The 13,795-nt window shown below is 37.9% G+C and overlaps 1 protein-coding gene across 1 annotated transcript in view; it reads right to left on the minus strand.

Annotated features, from left to right (window-relative positions):
* Positions 1-2,546: 2,546 nt before the first annotated feature.
* Positions 2,547-13,795, minus strand: part of oxtra (oxytocin receptor a) — a 29,624-nt gene continuing 18,375 nt past the window's right edge. Inside the window, exon 2 of the mRNA XM_061932372.1 lies at positions 2,547-2,938. Within this exon, the coding sequence (XP_061788356.1) occupies positions 2,685-2,938 (254 nt within the window). The 3' untranslated portion in view covers positions 2,547-2,684. The remainder of the gene's footprint in view (positions 2,939-13,795) is intronic.

The raw sequence follows: 13,795 nt of genomic DNA on the forward strand, positions 1-13,795 counted from the left end.
TTATACCCGAACGAAACCAACTTTGGCATAATTGTTTCTCACTGGCACGTTGATTGACAACTCTTGTTCATTGGTTGTACTGCAATTTGATTGGATGAATGCTGTGTGATGAAAACAACGTAGATCTAATTTGATTGGCTATTACTGAGAGCACACCAGCTGACAGGAACAACACGCTGACCGACACAGACGAAGAAAATTTAAAATACGGAGCGCTCCCAAATAACTTTTTAAGCTTTGGATTTTGGGGAAAGTGGCTCAAGTCCAAGTGAAGTCACAAGTCATTGATGTTAAAGTCTAAGTCAAGTTGCAAGTCTCTTCACATTTTGTCAAGTCGAGTCTAAAGTCATCAAATTCATGACTCGAGTCTGACTCGAGTCCAAGTCATGTGACTCGAGTCCACACCTCTGCGTGGTCGCGGGTCACATTCTGGTCACTGAATGTGACCAGAATCCTAATTTTTTGTGCCATTTGTTTACAACTGAATGGAATGCTAACGTGGGTGAGTCCGACTAGTTTGGACTGGTAGTAGTCGATCCACAGTGATCGTTCTGCCACACAATAGCTCAATGCTAACGAGGGGGAATTACACTTCAAAGACTGTCGTTGGCTTTGACAGTTAGGATTGCTTGTTTTGCATCAAAGCAGTTGTTTTTCACTACAATAGGGCAAAACCATCCATGCCCAGGCATTCCCTCCTGGTTTTGGAATAAATATTAGGGGTTTTGGGTTCCCTCCGGGTACTCCGGCTTCCTCCCACTTCCAAAGACATGCACTTGGGGATAGTGACAACACTAAATTGGCCCTAGTGTGTGAATGTGAGTGTGAATGTTGTCTGTCTATCTGTGTTAGCCCTGCGATGAGGTGGCGACTTGTCCAGGGTGTACACCGCCTTCCGCCCGATTGTAGCTGAGATAGGCTCCAGTGCCCCCCGCGACCCCAAAAGGGATAAGCGGTAGAAAATGGATGGATGGATGGGTTTGGCACCAGCCACTTGACAAGATCTGACCAATTGAAGTCGAAGACTGGAACTGACTAATCTAAGGCCATGTCTACACTATGAGCATGAACTGATGAAGCCTCCTGGGATGAGACATCTTCTAAGACAAAACAAACAGATCGATTGAATGACCTGAATGTATATCTATGTATACAGTATGTTAAAAAAAAAATAAAAAAAAATAAAAAATATTATATATATATATATATATATATATATATATATATATATATATATATATATATATATATATATATATAGTACAGGGCAAACGTTTGGACTGCCTTCAATGGGTTTTCTTTATTTTCATGACTATTATTAGTAAATTGTCACTGAAGGCATCAAAACTATAACACCTGTGAAGTGAAAACCATTTCAGGTGACTACCTCTTGAAGCTCATCAAGAGAATGCCAAGAGTGTGCAAATCAGTAATCAGAGCAAAGGGTGGCTTTTTTGAAGAAACTAGAATATAAAACATGTTTTCAGTTATTTCACCTAAGTACATAACTCCACATGTGTTCATTCATAGTGTTGATGCCTTCAGCGACAATCTACAATGTAAATAGTCATAAAAATAAAGAAAACACATTGAATGAGAAGGTGTGTCCAAACTTTTGGCATGTACTGTACATATATATATATATATATATCGGTATATATATATACACATAAATATATGTGTGTGTGTATATATATACTGAACATATATATACATATATATATATATATATATATATGTATGTGTGGGCAGCACGGTGGAAGAGGGGTTAGTGCGTCTGCCTCACAATACGAAGGTGCTGAGTAGTCTGGGGTTCAATCCCAGGCTCGGGATCTTTCTGTGTGGAGTTTGCATGTTCTCCCCGTGACTGCGTGGGTTCCCTCCGGGTACTCCGGCTTCCTCCCACCTCCAAAGACATGCACCTGGGGATAGGTTGATTGGCAACACTAAATTGGCCCTAGTGTGTGAATGCAAGTGTGAATGTTGTCTGTCTCTCTGTGTTGGCCCTGCGATGAGGTGGCGACTTGTCCAGGGTGTACCCCGCCTTCCGCCCGATTGTAGCTGAGATAGGCTCCAGCGCCACCCGCGACCCCGAAGGGAATAAGCGGTAGAAAATGGATGGATGGATGGATATATGTATGTATATTCTTAAAATAATCTTTTTCCCCCATCATCATTGCAGCGTCCCTTAGATTGCCTGTGTGGCTTATATCTAATAGCTATAGCAGTTATTTGTAGATTGGATGCTTCTGCTCAGCCTTATGTGGTCAAACAACCTGAGATGCACTTTATTGTCTTCATCATATTTTCCATTGCCAGTGACAGACTTCATATGTCTACATATATACAGTACAGTATATGTATGTTTACATGGTTGCAAGAAAGCACATTTAGAAGCGATGATCACACATAACCAATTATCTTACAACGGAATAAGCAATGTGATGAAATTACTAAATTTACCCAAGCATGTTTTATAATGCCAACGTGATGCATCCAATAATTACATCCAATAAGGATAAAAATGGGTGCAGCTGTACCTAATGTTGTGTCTGTATATACATTGTACATCCAAGATCAGGAAAAATCATCAATAGAAATGCTGGCTCGGTCCACAGTTACTTTGAAAATACCTTTTACTGTACATGCCATCATTGTGTCCAATGTGCAACCTGCAGAAGAAATCACGTGCTGGACGTCTGTGTGATGCTCCTCTGGCTGCTCGTGCTCTTGATGACAAAGGTAGACAAGTTGCTCTTGTGACTGGAGTCCAAGTCGTGCTCGCAGCGACACCGCGAGGACTTGAGGTAGCGCGGAGAGCAGCAGAGGAAGTTCTGCTTAAAGTCCTGAAAGAGGTGACCCGCGAAGCACATGTAGATCCAAGGGTTGCAGCAGCTGTTGAGGCTGGCCAGCAGCATGGAGATGATGAACGGCATGGCTGTGGGACGACACAGGCCGGATAAGTTTAACTAAAAGACGCGTTTACAAAAATTGGAGAAGAAAAATTGTCATAAAAAAATACAATTGGGAATAATGGAAGGTGATCTGTTCCAGGTTTAAACTGCGGCTATCATCAAGCACTTTGACTTTTCACATGACACCATTCGTGTATCAAGGACCAAATGGGTAAAAAATTAAACAAACAATTCATCCATCCATCCATTTTCTACCGCTTAATCCCTTCAGGGTCGCGGGGGGCGCTGGAGCCTATCTCAGCTACAATCGGGCGGAAGGCAGGGTACACCCTAGACAAGTCACATAATCATAATCACAGGGCCAACACAGATAGACAGACAACATTCACACTCACATTCACACACTAGGGCCAATTTAGTGTTGCCAATCAACCTATCCCCAGGTGCATGTTTTTGAATATTTGAATAATTTCTAAAATGTATCATTAGTCAATTCAATGGATAATAATGAAATCAATAATTAATTCAATTGTGAAATAATAACATTTTGAAATAATTAATGAAGTAATGCAAAGTGTAATTAATATTATTTAAATTATGACATTTTTAACTCATTTAATGACACATTTAATTACACATTTATGTATTTAATTCCAATTATAATGAATTAATGACAGAAAGTAAATACAATTCTTAAATACCTAAGTAAGTATTGTTTAAATGTATTTTTATTTAATTTTGTCCAGTTTGGCCCTACATATCCGTGATGGTCGTCCATCTTATGAAAGAAGTGCGGCAAAACAATGATAATGATAATAACAAATATAATAATAATAATGATGATAATGATGTATCTGTGTTCTGTCTGTGTATATGCAATGGTTGGAATTCAAAATATTTTAGTATAATGGCGCAACCCATAGAATGTACTTACATTTGTCTTAATCCATACTAGAACCATTTTTGGGGAAACCTGAACAATTCAGAGGTCATCCAGTATCCTGGAATTAGTTACATTCCTTATATTTAATACTGAGCAGTGACAACAATGCTTATTGTTCATAAATAGCCTTCTTGAAAAAAATGCAATGTATTTATTTTCCATATTTTTTTATTAAACAGTTCAAAGGTGAACCAGACTTTTGGCACTGGTCTACTTGATGTTATATTTAATACAGAGCAGGGATTCCAAAGCAAATTTACTGTGTATTAAAACACTTCTCACAAATTGTAATTTTTTATGTTTTATCTCAGTCACACAGGAACTTTTGTTTTAATTCAAACCGTTCAGAGGTCAACCATAACCAGTTTTATTAAACCTAATATATAATACAGAGCAATGTTTCAAATGCACAATAATGTATGAGCACACTTCTTTTTTAATAATTAACTTATTTTTATTTTGTCTATCTTCCTGTTTCTGTCATTTCTAGTTTGTCATTGGTTGAACAGTGTTGTGGGTGGGACCATTTATGCTAATATTTCCTCAGATAAAAACATAATAACAGCAAAGCATAATGACATGTTTATCAAATAAATTTAGTGGACACCATGTAAACAGTGTTGTTAAGTGATTTTTGGGCTTTATTAGGGTTGTCCCAATACCAATATTTTGGTACCGGTACCAAAATATTTTTTCTAAAAAAAGGGGACTACAAAAAATGGCATTATTGGCTTATTTTCACAAAAAATATTAAGGTACATTGAACATACGTTTCTTATTGCATTCAAAGAACAATTGTGTCCTTAAATAAAATAGTGAACATACAAGACAACTTGTCTTTTAGTAGTAAGTAAGCAAACAAAGGCTCCTAATTAGTCTGCTGATGTATGCAGTAATATATGGTGCCATTTCTCAGTCTATTATTTTGTCAAAATTATGAGGGACAAGCTGTAAAAATTGATTATTAATGTACTTGTTCATTTACTGTTAATATCTGCTTATTTTCTGTTTTAACATGTTCTATCTACACTTCTGTTAAAATGTAATAATCACTAATCACACTGTTGTTTGGATACTTTACATTAGTTTTAGATGATACCACAAATTTAGGTATCAATCCGATTCCAAGCAGTTACAGGATCATACATTGGTCATATTCAAAGTCTTCATGTGTCCAGGGACGTATTTACTGAGTTTATAAATATAACATGAATTTTAAAATAAGGAAAGAAGATTTTGGGACAATAAAAAATATCGATGTAATCATAGGAGTATCGACTAGATATGCTACTGTACATTACAGTGGATTTCAGGTGTAGATCCACTCATGGCATTTGTTTACATTGAGGATCGCTAGCTTTTGTTAGCGGTGACGCCGGTGAGCTATTGTATCCTCCGACGAAGCATGTTTAGCAATTCCTCGTCCGGCAGAGATGATACTTGTAAGAAACTTACTTTATTCGTCGCCATGGAGGCGAGGATTAGTGAATTAGAAGTAGGTCAAACACTGCAGACTGCGGATGGACTTTAGCCGCTAGCTAGCTAGCCATGTCTTAAAGCACCTCTTCCTGAGGGCGTTACAGTGGTATAATTTCACCTTTATTGTCAGTTTTTAGGCCAAACTGCGTCCATTCTCACTTTTCTGTCTACACACTGTGTCTGCTTGTAAGTACTCCATAATTATGCGCTGCCGAACATGCTCCTCTGCACTTAAACCCGTCATAACGTGACGGGCGCCATCATGCCCGCAAAAAAAAAGAATAAATAAATAAACTTGGAACCGGTACTTTTCAAACAGAGTATACTACCGTTTTTGATTAATTAGTACCGCGATACTATACTAGTACCGGTATACCGTACAACCCTAATGCCTATTGAACACTGAATGTAAGGCTGAAACGACGCGTCGACGTAGTCGACGTCATCGGTTACGTAAATACGTCGACGTCATTTTTGTGCGTCGACGCGTCGCATATTTACGTCACACCACTGTCATGGCGGAGCGCAGAGCAAACGATGCGAGCGAGGGGAAAAAAACACGCCAAAAGTCGTCAAAAGTGTGGGAGTATTTTAATAAACGGCCTAATAATGTTGTTTTATGCACACTGTGTCGAGCGGAAATGGCGTATCACAGCAGCACAACGGCTATGAATGAGCATCTAAAAAGAAAACATCCGACAGCGTTCTTCCCATCACCATCAACGAGTCAATCATCCGCGTGAGTATACGTTGTCATCATTACACAAAAAACATGAATGTGTCATTTGTATCTGCGTTGTAAATTCATAAACTAAAGCACCGTTTTGCTCTGAGAGGCGCGTTTGGCGTGCCTGTTCAGTGTTTACAAAGACGCGCTCCTCTTTAACGCTAACGTTAATAAGTTGTACAAATACCTTTTACAACATTAACAGTTACATATACTATCTTTAACGCTAACGTTAATAAGTTGTGCAAATACCTTTTACAACATTAACAGTTACATATACTATGTACAAACGAACAATTAACTTCACTTTAATCATACTATCATTGTTGTGTTATTAAACCAATTTAACAAGATAATGTGTGTAGTTTAATTAACCTTTTGTATTAAAGTAAGCTGTATTTGGGTATATTTAAAATGAAAATTAATTGTTGTCTCTTATGTTGCAGCAAACGACAAAGCAGTGTCCAGGATTTTTTTCCAAAGAGGCATGGGACTGAATGCACACCCCAAGTGGCCGCTGACCTGACTGATGGTGTCCTGGAAATGATGGTCATAGACATGAGGCCATTAAATATGGTAGAAGGGGAAGGGTTTCAAAAAATGATCAAACGGTTTCACTCTGGCTACACACTACCATCAAGAACCCACTTCACTAAGCTTATGGAGCAAAAATACACAAAGAAAATGAATGAAGTCAAAGCAATCCTGAAAAATGTGAAAGGAAAACTGACACTCACAACTGATGCATGGACAAGTATGGCCACTGAAGCTTACCTTGGTGTCACCATTCACTTTGTTAATGATGAGTGGGAGCTTACCTCAATTAACTTGACAACAATGCCCCTCAATGAAAAGCACACTGCAGAAAACATTGCCTCTTGGATTGAGGATGTTGTCAATAAGTTTGAAATAAACATAAAACTAGTACCGTATTTTCCGCACTATTAGCCGCACCTAAAAACCACAAATTTACTCAAAAGCTGACAGTGCAGCTTATAACCCGGTGCGCTTTATATATGGATTAATATTAAGATTCATTTTCATAAAGTTTAGGTCTCGCAACTACGGTAAACAGCCGCCATCTTTTTTCCCCGTAGAAGAGGAAGCGCTTCTTCTTCTACGCATACAACCGCCAAGGTAAACACCCGCCCCCATAGAAGAGGAAGCGCTTCTTCTTCTACTGTAAGCAACCACCCGTCCCCGTAGAAGAAGAAGAAGCGCGCGGATATTACGTTTCATTTCCTTTGTGTGTTTACATCTGTAAAGACCACAAAATGGCTCCTACTAAGCGACAGGTTTCCGGTTCATGAAAAGACGCAATCTCTCCATCCGCACACGGACTACTATTTCACAGCAACTGCCTAAAGACTTTCAAGAAAAGTTGGCTACTTTCCGTGCATATTGTAAAAACAAGATAGCTGAAAAAAAGATCCGGCCAGAGAACATTATCAACATGGACGAGGTTCCACTGACTTTTGATATTCCTGTGAACCGCACTGTGGATACACGTACGGTGAATATTCGCACCACAGGGAATGAGAAGTCATCCTTCACTGTGGTTCTAGCTTGCCATGCTAATGGCCAGAAACTTCCACCCATGGTGATATTCAAAAGGAAGACCTTGCCAAAAGAGACCTTTCCAGCCGGCGTCATCATAAAAGCTAACTCGAAGGGATGGATGGATGAAGAAAAGATGAGCGAGTGGTTAAGGGAAGTTTACGCGAAGAGGCCGGGTGGCTTTTTTCACGCAGCTCCGTCCATGTTGATATACGACTCCATGCGCGCCCACATCACGCTGGTTTTTAATATATTATTAAAGTTTGACTGACCTATCTGACTGTTTTTTTTACATTCCCTTTAGCGCAGTTAGATGCGGCTTATAACACGAGGCGGCTTATAGGTGGACAAAGTTTTGAAATATGCTGTTCATTGAAGGCGCGGCTTATAACCCAGGGCGGCTTATGGTGCGGAAAATACGGTACAAGTCATTGTACATGACAATGCTGCAAATGTTGTTGCAGCTTTAAGAGTTCTTGAGGAAAGACATGGTGTTTCATCCCTCAGATGTGTTGGCCATACTCTACAGCTTGTAGTTAACCATGCTCTAAAGGACAACCACATCAGCAGAGCTTTAGGAGCAGCAAGAAGTTTGGTCGAGCACTTCAGAAAAAGTGAGCTATCCAGTACAAAACTAAAGGTTAAGCAAAAACAAATGGGTTCTCCAGACCACAGCCTCATACAAGATGTGTCTGTGAGATGGAACAGTTCCTTTTACACGATTAGTCGCCTGCTTGAGCAGAGGTGGCCAATAACAGCAACTCTGTCAGATCCGGAGGTCACTCAAAGAGGGAAGCATTTTCTGGATCTTAAGGCTGACCAGTGGAGCTTGCTTGAAGAACTTGAACAAGTTCTGAAACCTTTTGAATGTGCAACTGTGTACCTGAGTGGAGAATCTTATGTAACAGTTTCCGCTGTCCCTCTGCTGGTCAAAGGGCTTCGGAAGGCTACACAAACTGCTTTTGAAAATGCATCAATCAAGTGTTCCCAGGTCACTGCTGCACGTGAGATAACATCCAGGTGGGAAGCCGAGACCACATTCAAAGATGATGGACCAAATGTGTGCATATTAGCAGCTGCACTTGACCCATGATTCAGGAAGCTGAAATTCCTGACTGCAGATGAGTGTTTAAAAGTTCAATACAAGCTGCATGCAATAGTTCTGGAGGAGAAAAGAAGGGAAAAGGAGACACACGCTCAACAGGGCACAGCAATGCAAGTGGAAAGACCAGATGCTGACAGGCGGCCTGTATCTTTACTAGACACACTTCTTGGCTCAGATTCAGATGAACTCAGCAACAATGAGGAAGACAACAATGACAGTAATGATGCTGAAATGGTCAGAAACGAGTTAGTGTCTTATTTTGGAGAATCCCCCATTTCCAAGGATGAAAACCCATTAAAATGGTGGAAAGAACATCAGGCAAGGTTTCCAAATCTGGCAATGCTGGCTCGGTCTTACCTCTCAGTTCCAGCCACATCGACCCCTTCTGAGCGCCTATTTTCAGCTGCTGGGAATATTGTAAACAAGAAAAGAACCAGCCTCACCCCAGAGCATGTAGACATGCTAACCTTTCTTCATTACAACTGTTAGTCACTCACTGGAATGAGTAGAATTGGTTATAGTGTACTGTGTTGGACTGGATGTTTATTTTGCACATTTTAAAAGCAATACTTGATGTTTACAGTGCTCCAGAATATTTAGATTGGCACAAATGTTTACAGTGTTACAGAATGTTTTGCCATGTTTTCAATGTTGACTGAGTGGCCATACTTTTTTTTTTTGTAAATAAAAGCCATGCCTTTTGAAAAAAACTGGCCTAAATTTATTTTTTTCATCTTAATTTTAAATAAAAAAAATAATCGGTAAAAGGAAAAATAATCTATAGATTAATCGAAAAAAATAATAATCTATAGATTAACCGATTAATCGAAAAAATAATCTATAGATTAATCGATAGAAAAATAATCGTTAGCTGCAGCTCTAACTGAATGCAGATCAATACCAGCCAGTTTGAGTCACCAGGCTCAGCAGGGGAATGTTTTTTACACCTTGTGTTTCTGAGAGCTTTCACTTTGTAGTCAAAGCGTCTAAATGTGAAATCCACGCCTAATGCGGCGAATTTGCCGTGCAATTACTGCCATTAAAAATAATGATAATGATTTTGAAGACGACGATGATGGTGATGATGATAATGATGATAATGAGGATGATGAAGCCGAGCCAAAGAGCAAATGAGATGTTGCGCCAGAAAAGGGCACAAGGAGGCCATTTTAACACTTGACAATTGGACGGGCTGGAGAAGGAAATTGCAAAATGGAAGTCAAGTGGAGCTGTGTGAAGCATCGCTGAAAAAGAACATCCGCTTTGCCTAAGCTTGCATTTGTCACACTCGGAGTGGACACACGTATTGGGATGCACGGTCGCACAGGAAGTGAAAATGTGGATATTTCTTAAAAGGTGGCTGATGGGGCAAACATGTTTGAATGTCCAAACTAAACTGCATGAGAACAATGCTGCAAGCTGGAACGAAACAACTTTAGCCATTAAGTTAACCAAGCTATCAACATGAGGGATATCATTTTGTAGAGATATGATCGAGCCCACAACATGTTTGGCATGAAAAGTAAATGTTTGCTTCATGCTTTTGGTAAAAACTTGACGAAGAAAATTGCTTGCTAATAATGTAATATTGTATGTCTTACGTATGGGTGTCCCAATACAACTGTTCACTACATCGATACCCATAATTGAGCGTATTGGGTATTAACCAATACCATGATTGATCCGATATCATATTAACACAAATCATGCATCCTTTTATTATTTTGAAGTGGAATGTTAGAAAAGGCTTGAATTAGTCAAACAGAAAACAATGGTAGGTATGAAAAACACTAACCTATGTATAGTAACAAACCTTGGATACTTTGTATTTGTAAGTAATTTGTATGTGTAAGTAATGTGTAGGTGTAAGTAATGTGTAGGTGTAAGTAAATTGTATGTGTAAGTAATGTGTATGTGTAAGTAACTTTTTATGTGTAAATAACTTTGTATGTGTAAGTAAACTGTATGTGTAAGTAATTTGTATGTGTAAGTAATTTGTATGTGTAAATAATTTCTATGTGTAAGTAACTTGTATGTGTAAGTAATTTGTATGTGTAAGTAGTTTTTACATGTAAGTAACTTGTATGCATATGTAATGTGTAGGTGTAAGTAACTTTGTATGTGTAAGTAATTTTTATGTGTAAATAACTTGTATGTGTAAGTAACTTTGTATGTGTAAGTAATTTGTATGTGTAAGTAACTTGTATGTGTAAATAACTTGTATGTGTAAGTAACTTTGTATGTGTAAGTAATTTGTATGTTTAAGTAACTTGTATGTGTAAGTAATGTGGAGGTGTAAGTAACGTGTAGGTGTAAGTAATGTGTACACTGTAAAAAAAAAAAATCCTATTTTTATGGTTAATTTACTCTAAATTTCTACTGTAATTTTTGTATTTTTTTTAAAATAGTTTATAAAACTGTAGAATTGAAGACATCATGTGTAAATAAACAATCTGCCTGTTATTTTGAGTAAAATGCCAGTAATGACAAACTATGTATATTTCAATTTTTTTTACAGAAAAATACCAAATTAATTATACATAGCATTTTCTGTTTTCTTAAATTACTTTCAAATTCATGTAAAATTACAGTAATCTTTCATTAAATATGTAGCTTGTTATATAAAAGTCTATGTCCATACTAACAATCTAACACAGGGGTGTCAAACTCAAATACAGAGTGGGCCAAAATTTAAAACTGAACAAAGTCGCGGGCCAAAGTTGAACAAATTAACCTTTTAATAGGGACCCAAACAAGTTTTGCATTGAATATTGAACAAGCAAGGCTTATATAACTTTATAGTGACATGCAAAATCGAGTTTCAAATAATAATAATAATAATTAAAAAATATCAATGGCATATCAAATACAATTTAAATAAAAATAGAATGCCTCTTTTTTATTTGCAGCCTTCTGAGGTAAATATCAACATTAACTTTTTACACAGGCTAATAAATTTGAAAATAAAATAACAATGACTAAAACAACCATTCAGGACTTTAAACTGCTCAGTTTGCAACACACTGATCTAATATGATGTGTCAAAGCCAGATACCTGGCATCGTTTCTTGGATGCTAGTTCATTAATGTCGGGGCTCAGGTTTTGAGCTGAGGCAACCTTCATTATCGAACGAAGGTGTTCATCAGTCATTGTATCTCGTCCACCCGGACCACAGTCTTAGGGGCGTGCCTTAAATGCACTGCCTTTAACATACTTTACGAGCTATCGTCACGTCCACTTTTCATCCATTCTAGCATCATTCAGACCCAGTCACAAGATATGTGCGGCTTCGGTACGCACACACGAGTGAATGCAACGCATACTTCATCAACAGCGATACAAGTTACACTGAGGGTGCCAGTATAAAAAACTTTAACACTGTTAGAAATATACGCCACACTGTGAATCCACACCAAACAAGAATGACAAACACATTTCGGGAGAACATCCGCACCGTAACACAACATAAACACAACATAAACACAACAGAACACATACCCAGAATCTTTTGCAGCACTAACTCTTCCGGGACGCTACAAAATACACCCCCGCTACCACCAAACCCCCCCCCCACACACACACACACACACACCTTGTAGCGTCCCAGAAGAGTTAGTGTTGCAAAGGGTTCTGGGTATTTGTTGTGTTGTTTTTATGTTGTGTTACGGTGCGGATGTTCTCCCGAAATGTGTTTGTCATTCTTGTTTGGTGTGGATTCACAGTGTGGCGTATATTTCTAACAGTGTTAAAGTTTTTTATTCGGCTACCCTCAGTGCAACCTGTATCGCTGTTGATGAAGTATGCTTTGCATTCAATTGAGTGTGCGTACAGAAGCCGCACATGTTATGTGACTGGGCCAGCACTCGTTGGACTGGCTGAAAAGCAGACCTGACGTTTTGAAGACTCCCGGGAGGGTTGGCAAGAATGAGAATTAGCGGTGAATGCGGTGTTACCGCGGCACCGCAACAATATAAAATCGGCGGGCCAGCTTTAGTGTTCATTTGATATCGTCTCAAGGGCCAAGTGAAATTACATGGCGGGCCAAATTTGACACCCATGTAGAATAAAGGTATCTTTCTGCAGAACTGTTAGCATCGTCACTTTATTAAAGGTGGTTGATCTTAACAATTCAGAAAAAATCTGTAAAATAATGGTATTTTTCTGTGGAACTGCCAGCTTTGTCACTTCATTAAAGGTGTTTGATCGTAATAATTTGGAAAAACTCTGTAGAATAAAGGTATTTTCCTGCAGAACTGTTTGCATTGTGACTTTTTTAAAGGTGGTTGATTTTAATAATTTAGTAAAAATCTGTAAAATTACGATATTTTTCCGCAAAACGTTTCATGAAAATTTCTGTAAATATAATGTTTTTGATCATTATTTGGTGTACAATGTTTTACTTTAATTTTATGGTTTTTGTTTGGCAGCTGTAGCTGCCAGTAGATGACCGTTTTTTTACAGAATTTTTTTTACAGTGTATGTGTAAGTAATGTGTAGGTGTAAGTAATTTGTAAGTAATGTGTATGTGTAAGTAACTTTGTATGTGTAAGTAACTTGTATGTGTAAGTAATTTGTATGTGTAAGTAATTTGTATGTGTTAAAATTTGTATGTGTAAGTAATTTGTATGTGTAAGTAACTAGTATGTGTAAGTAATTTTTACGTGTAAGTAACTTGTATGTTTAAGTAATTTGTATACGTAAGTAACTTGTATGCGTATGTAATGTGCAGGTGTAAGTAACTTGTATGCGTATGTAATGTGTAGGTGTAAGTAACTTTGTATGTGTAAGTAATTTTTATGTGTAAGTAACTTGTATGTGTAAGTAACTTTGTATGTGTAAGTAATTTGTATGTGTAAGTAACTTGTATGTGTAAGTAATGTGGAGGTGTAAGTAATGTGTAGGTGTAAGTAATGTGTATGTGTAAGTAATGTTTAGGTGTAAGTAATTAGGATGAGTAAGTAATGTGTACGTGTAAGTAACTTTGTATGTGTAAGTAACTTTGTATGTGTAAGTAACTTGTATGTGTAAGTAATTTGTATGTGTAAGTAATTTGTATGTGTAAATAATT

The sequence above is a fragment of the Nerophis lumbriciformis genome, linkage group LG38, assembly GCF_033978685.3.
Source record: "Nerophis lumbriciformis linkage group LG38, RoL_Nlum_v2.1, whole genome shotgun sequence".
NCBI lineage: Eukaryota > Metazoa > Chordata > Actinopteri > Syngnathiformes > Syngnathidae > Nerophis > Nerophis lumbriciformis.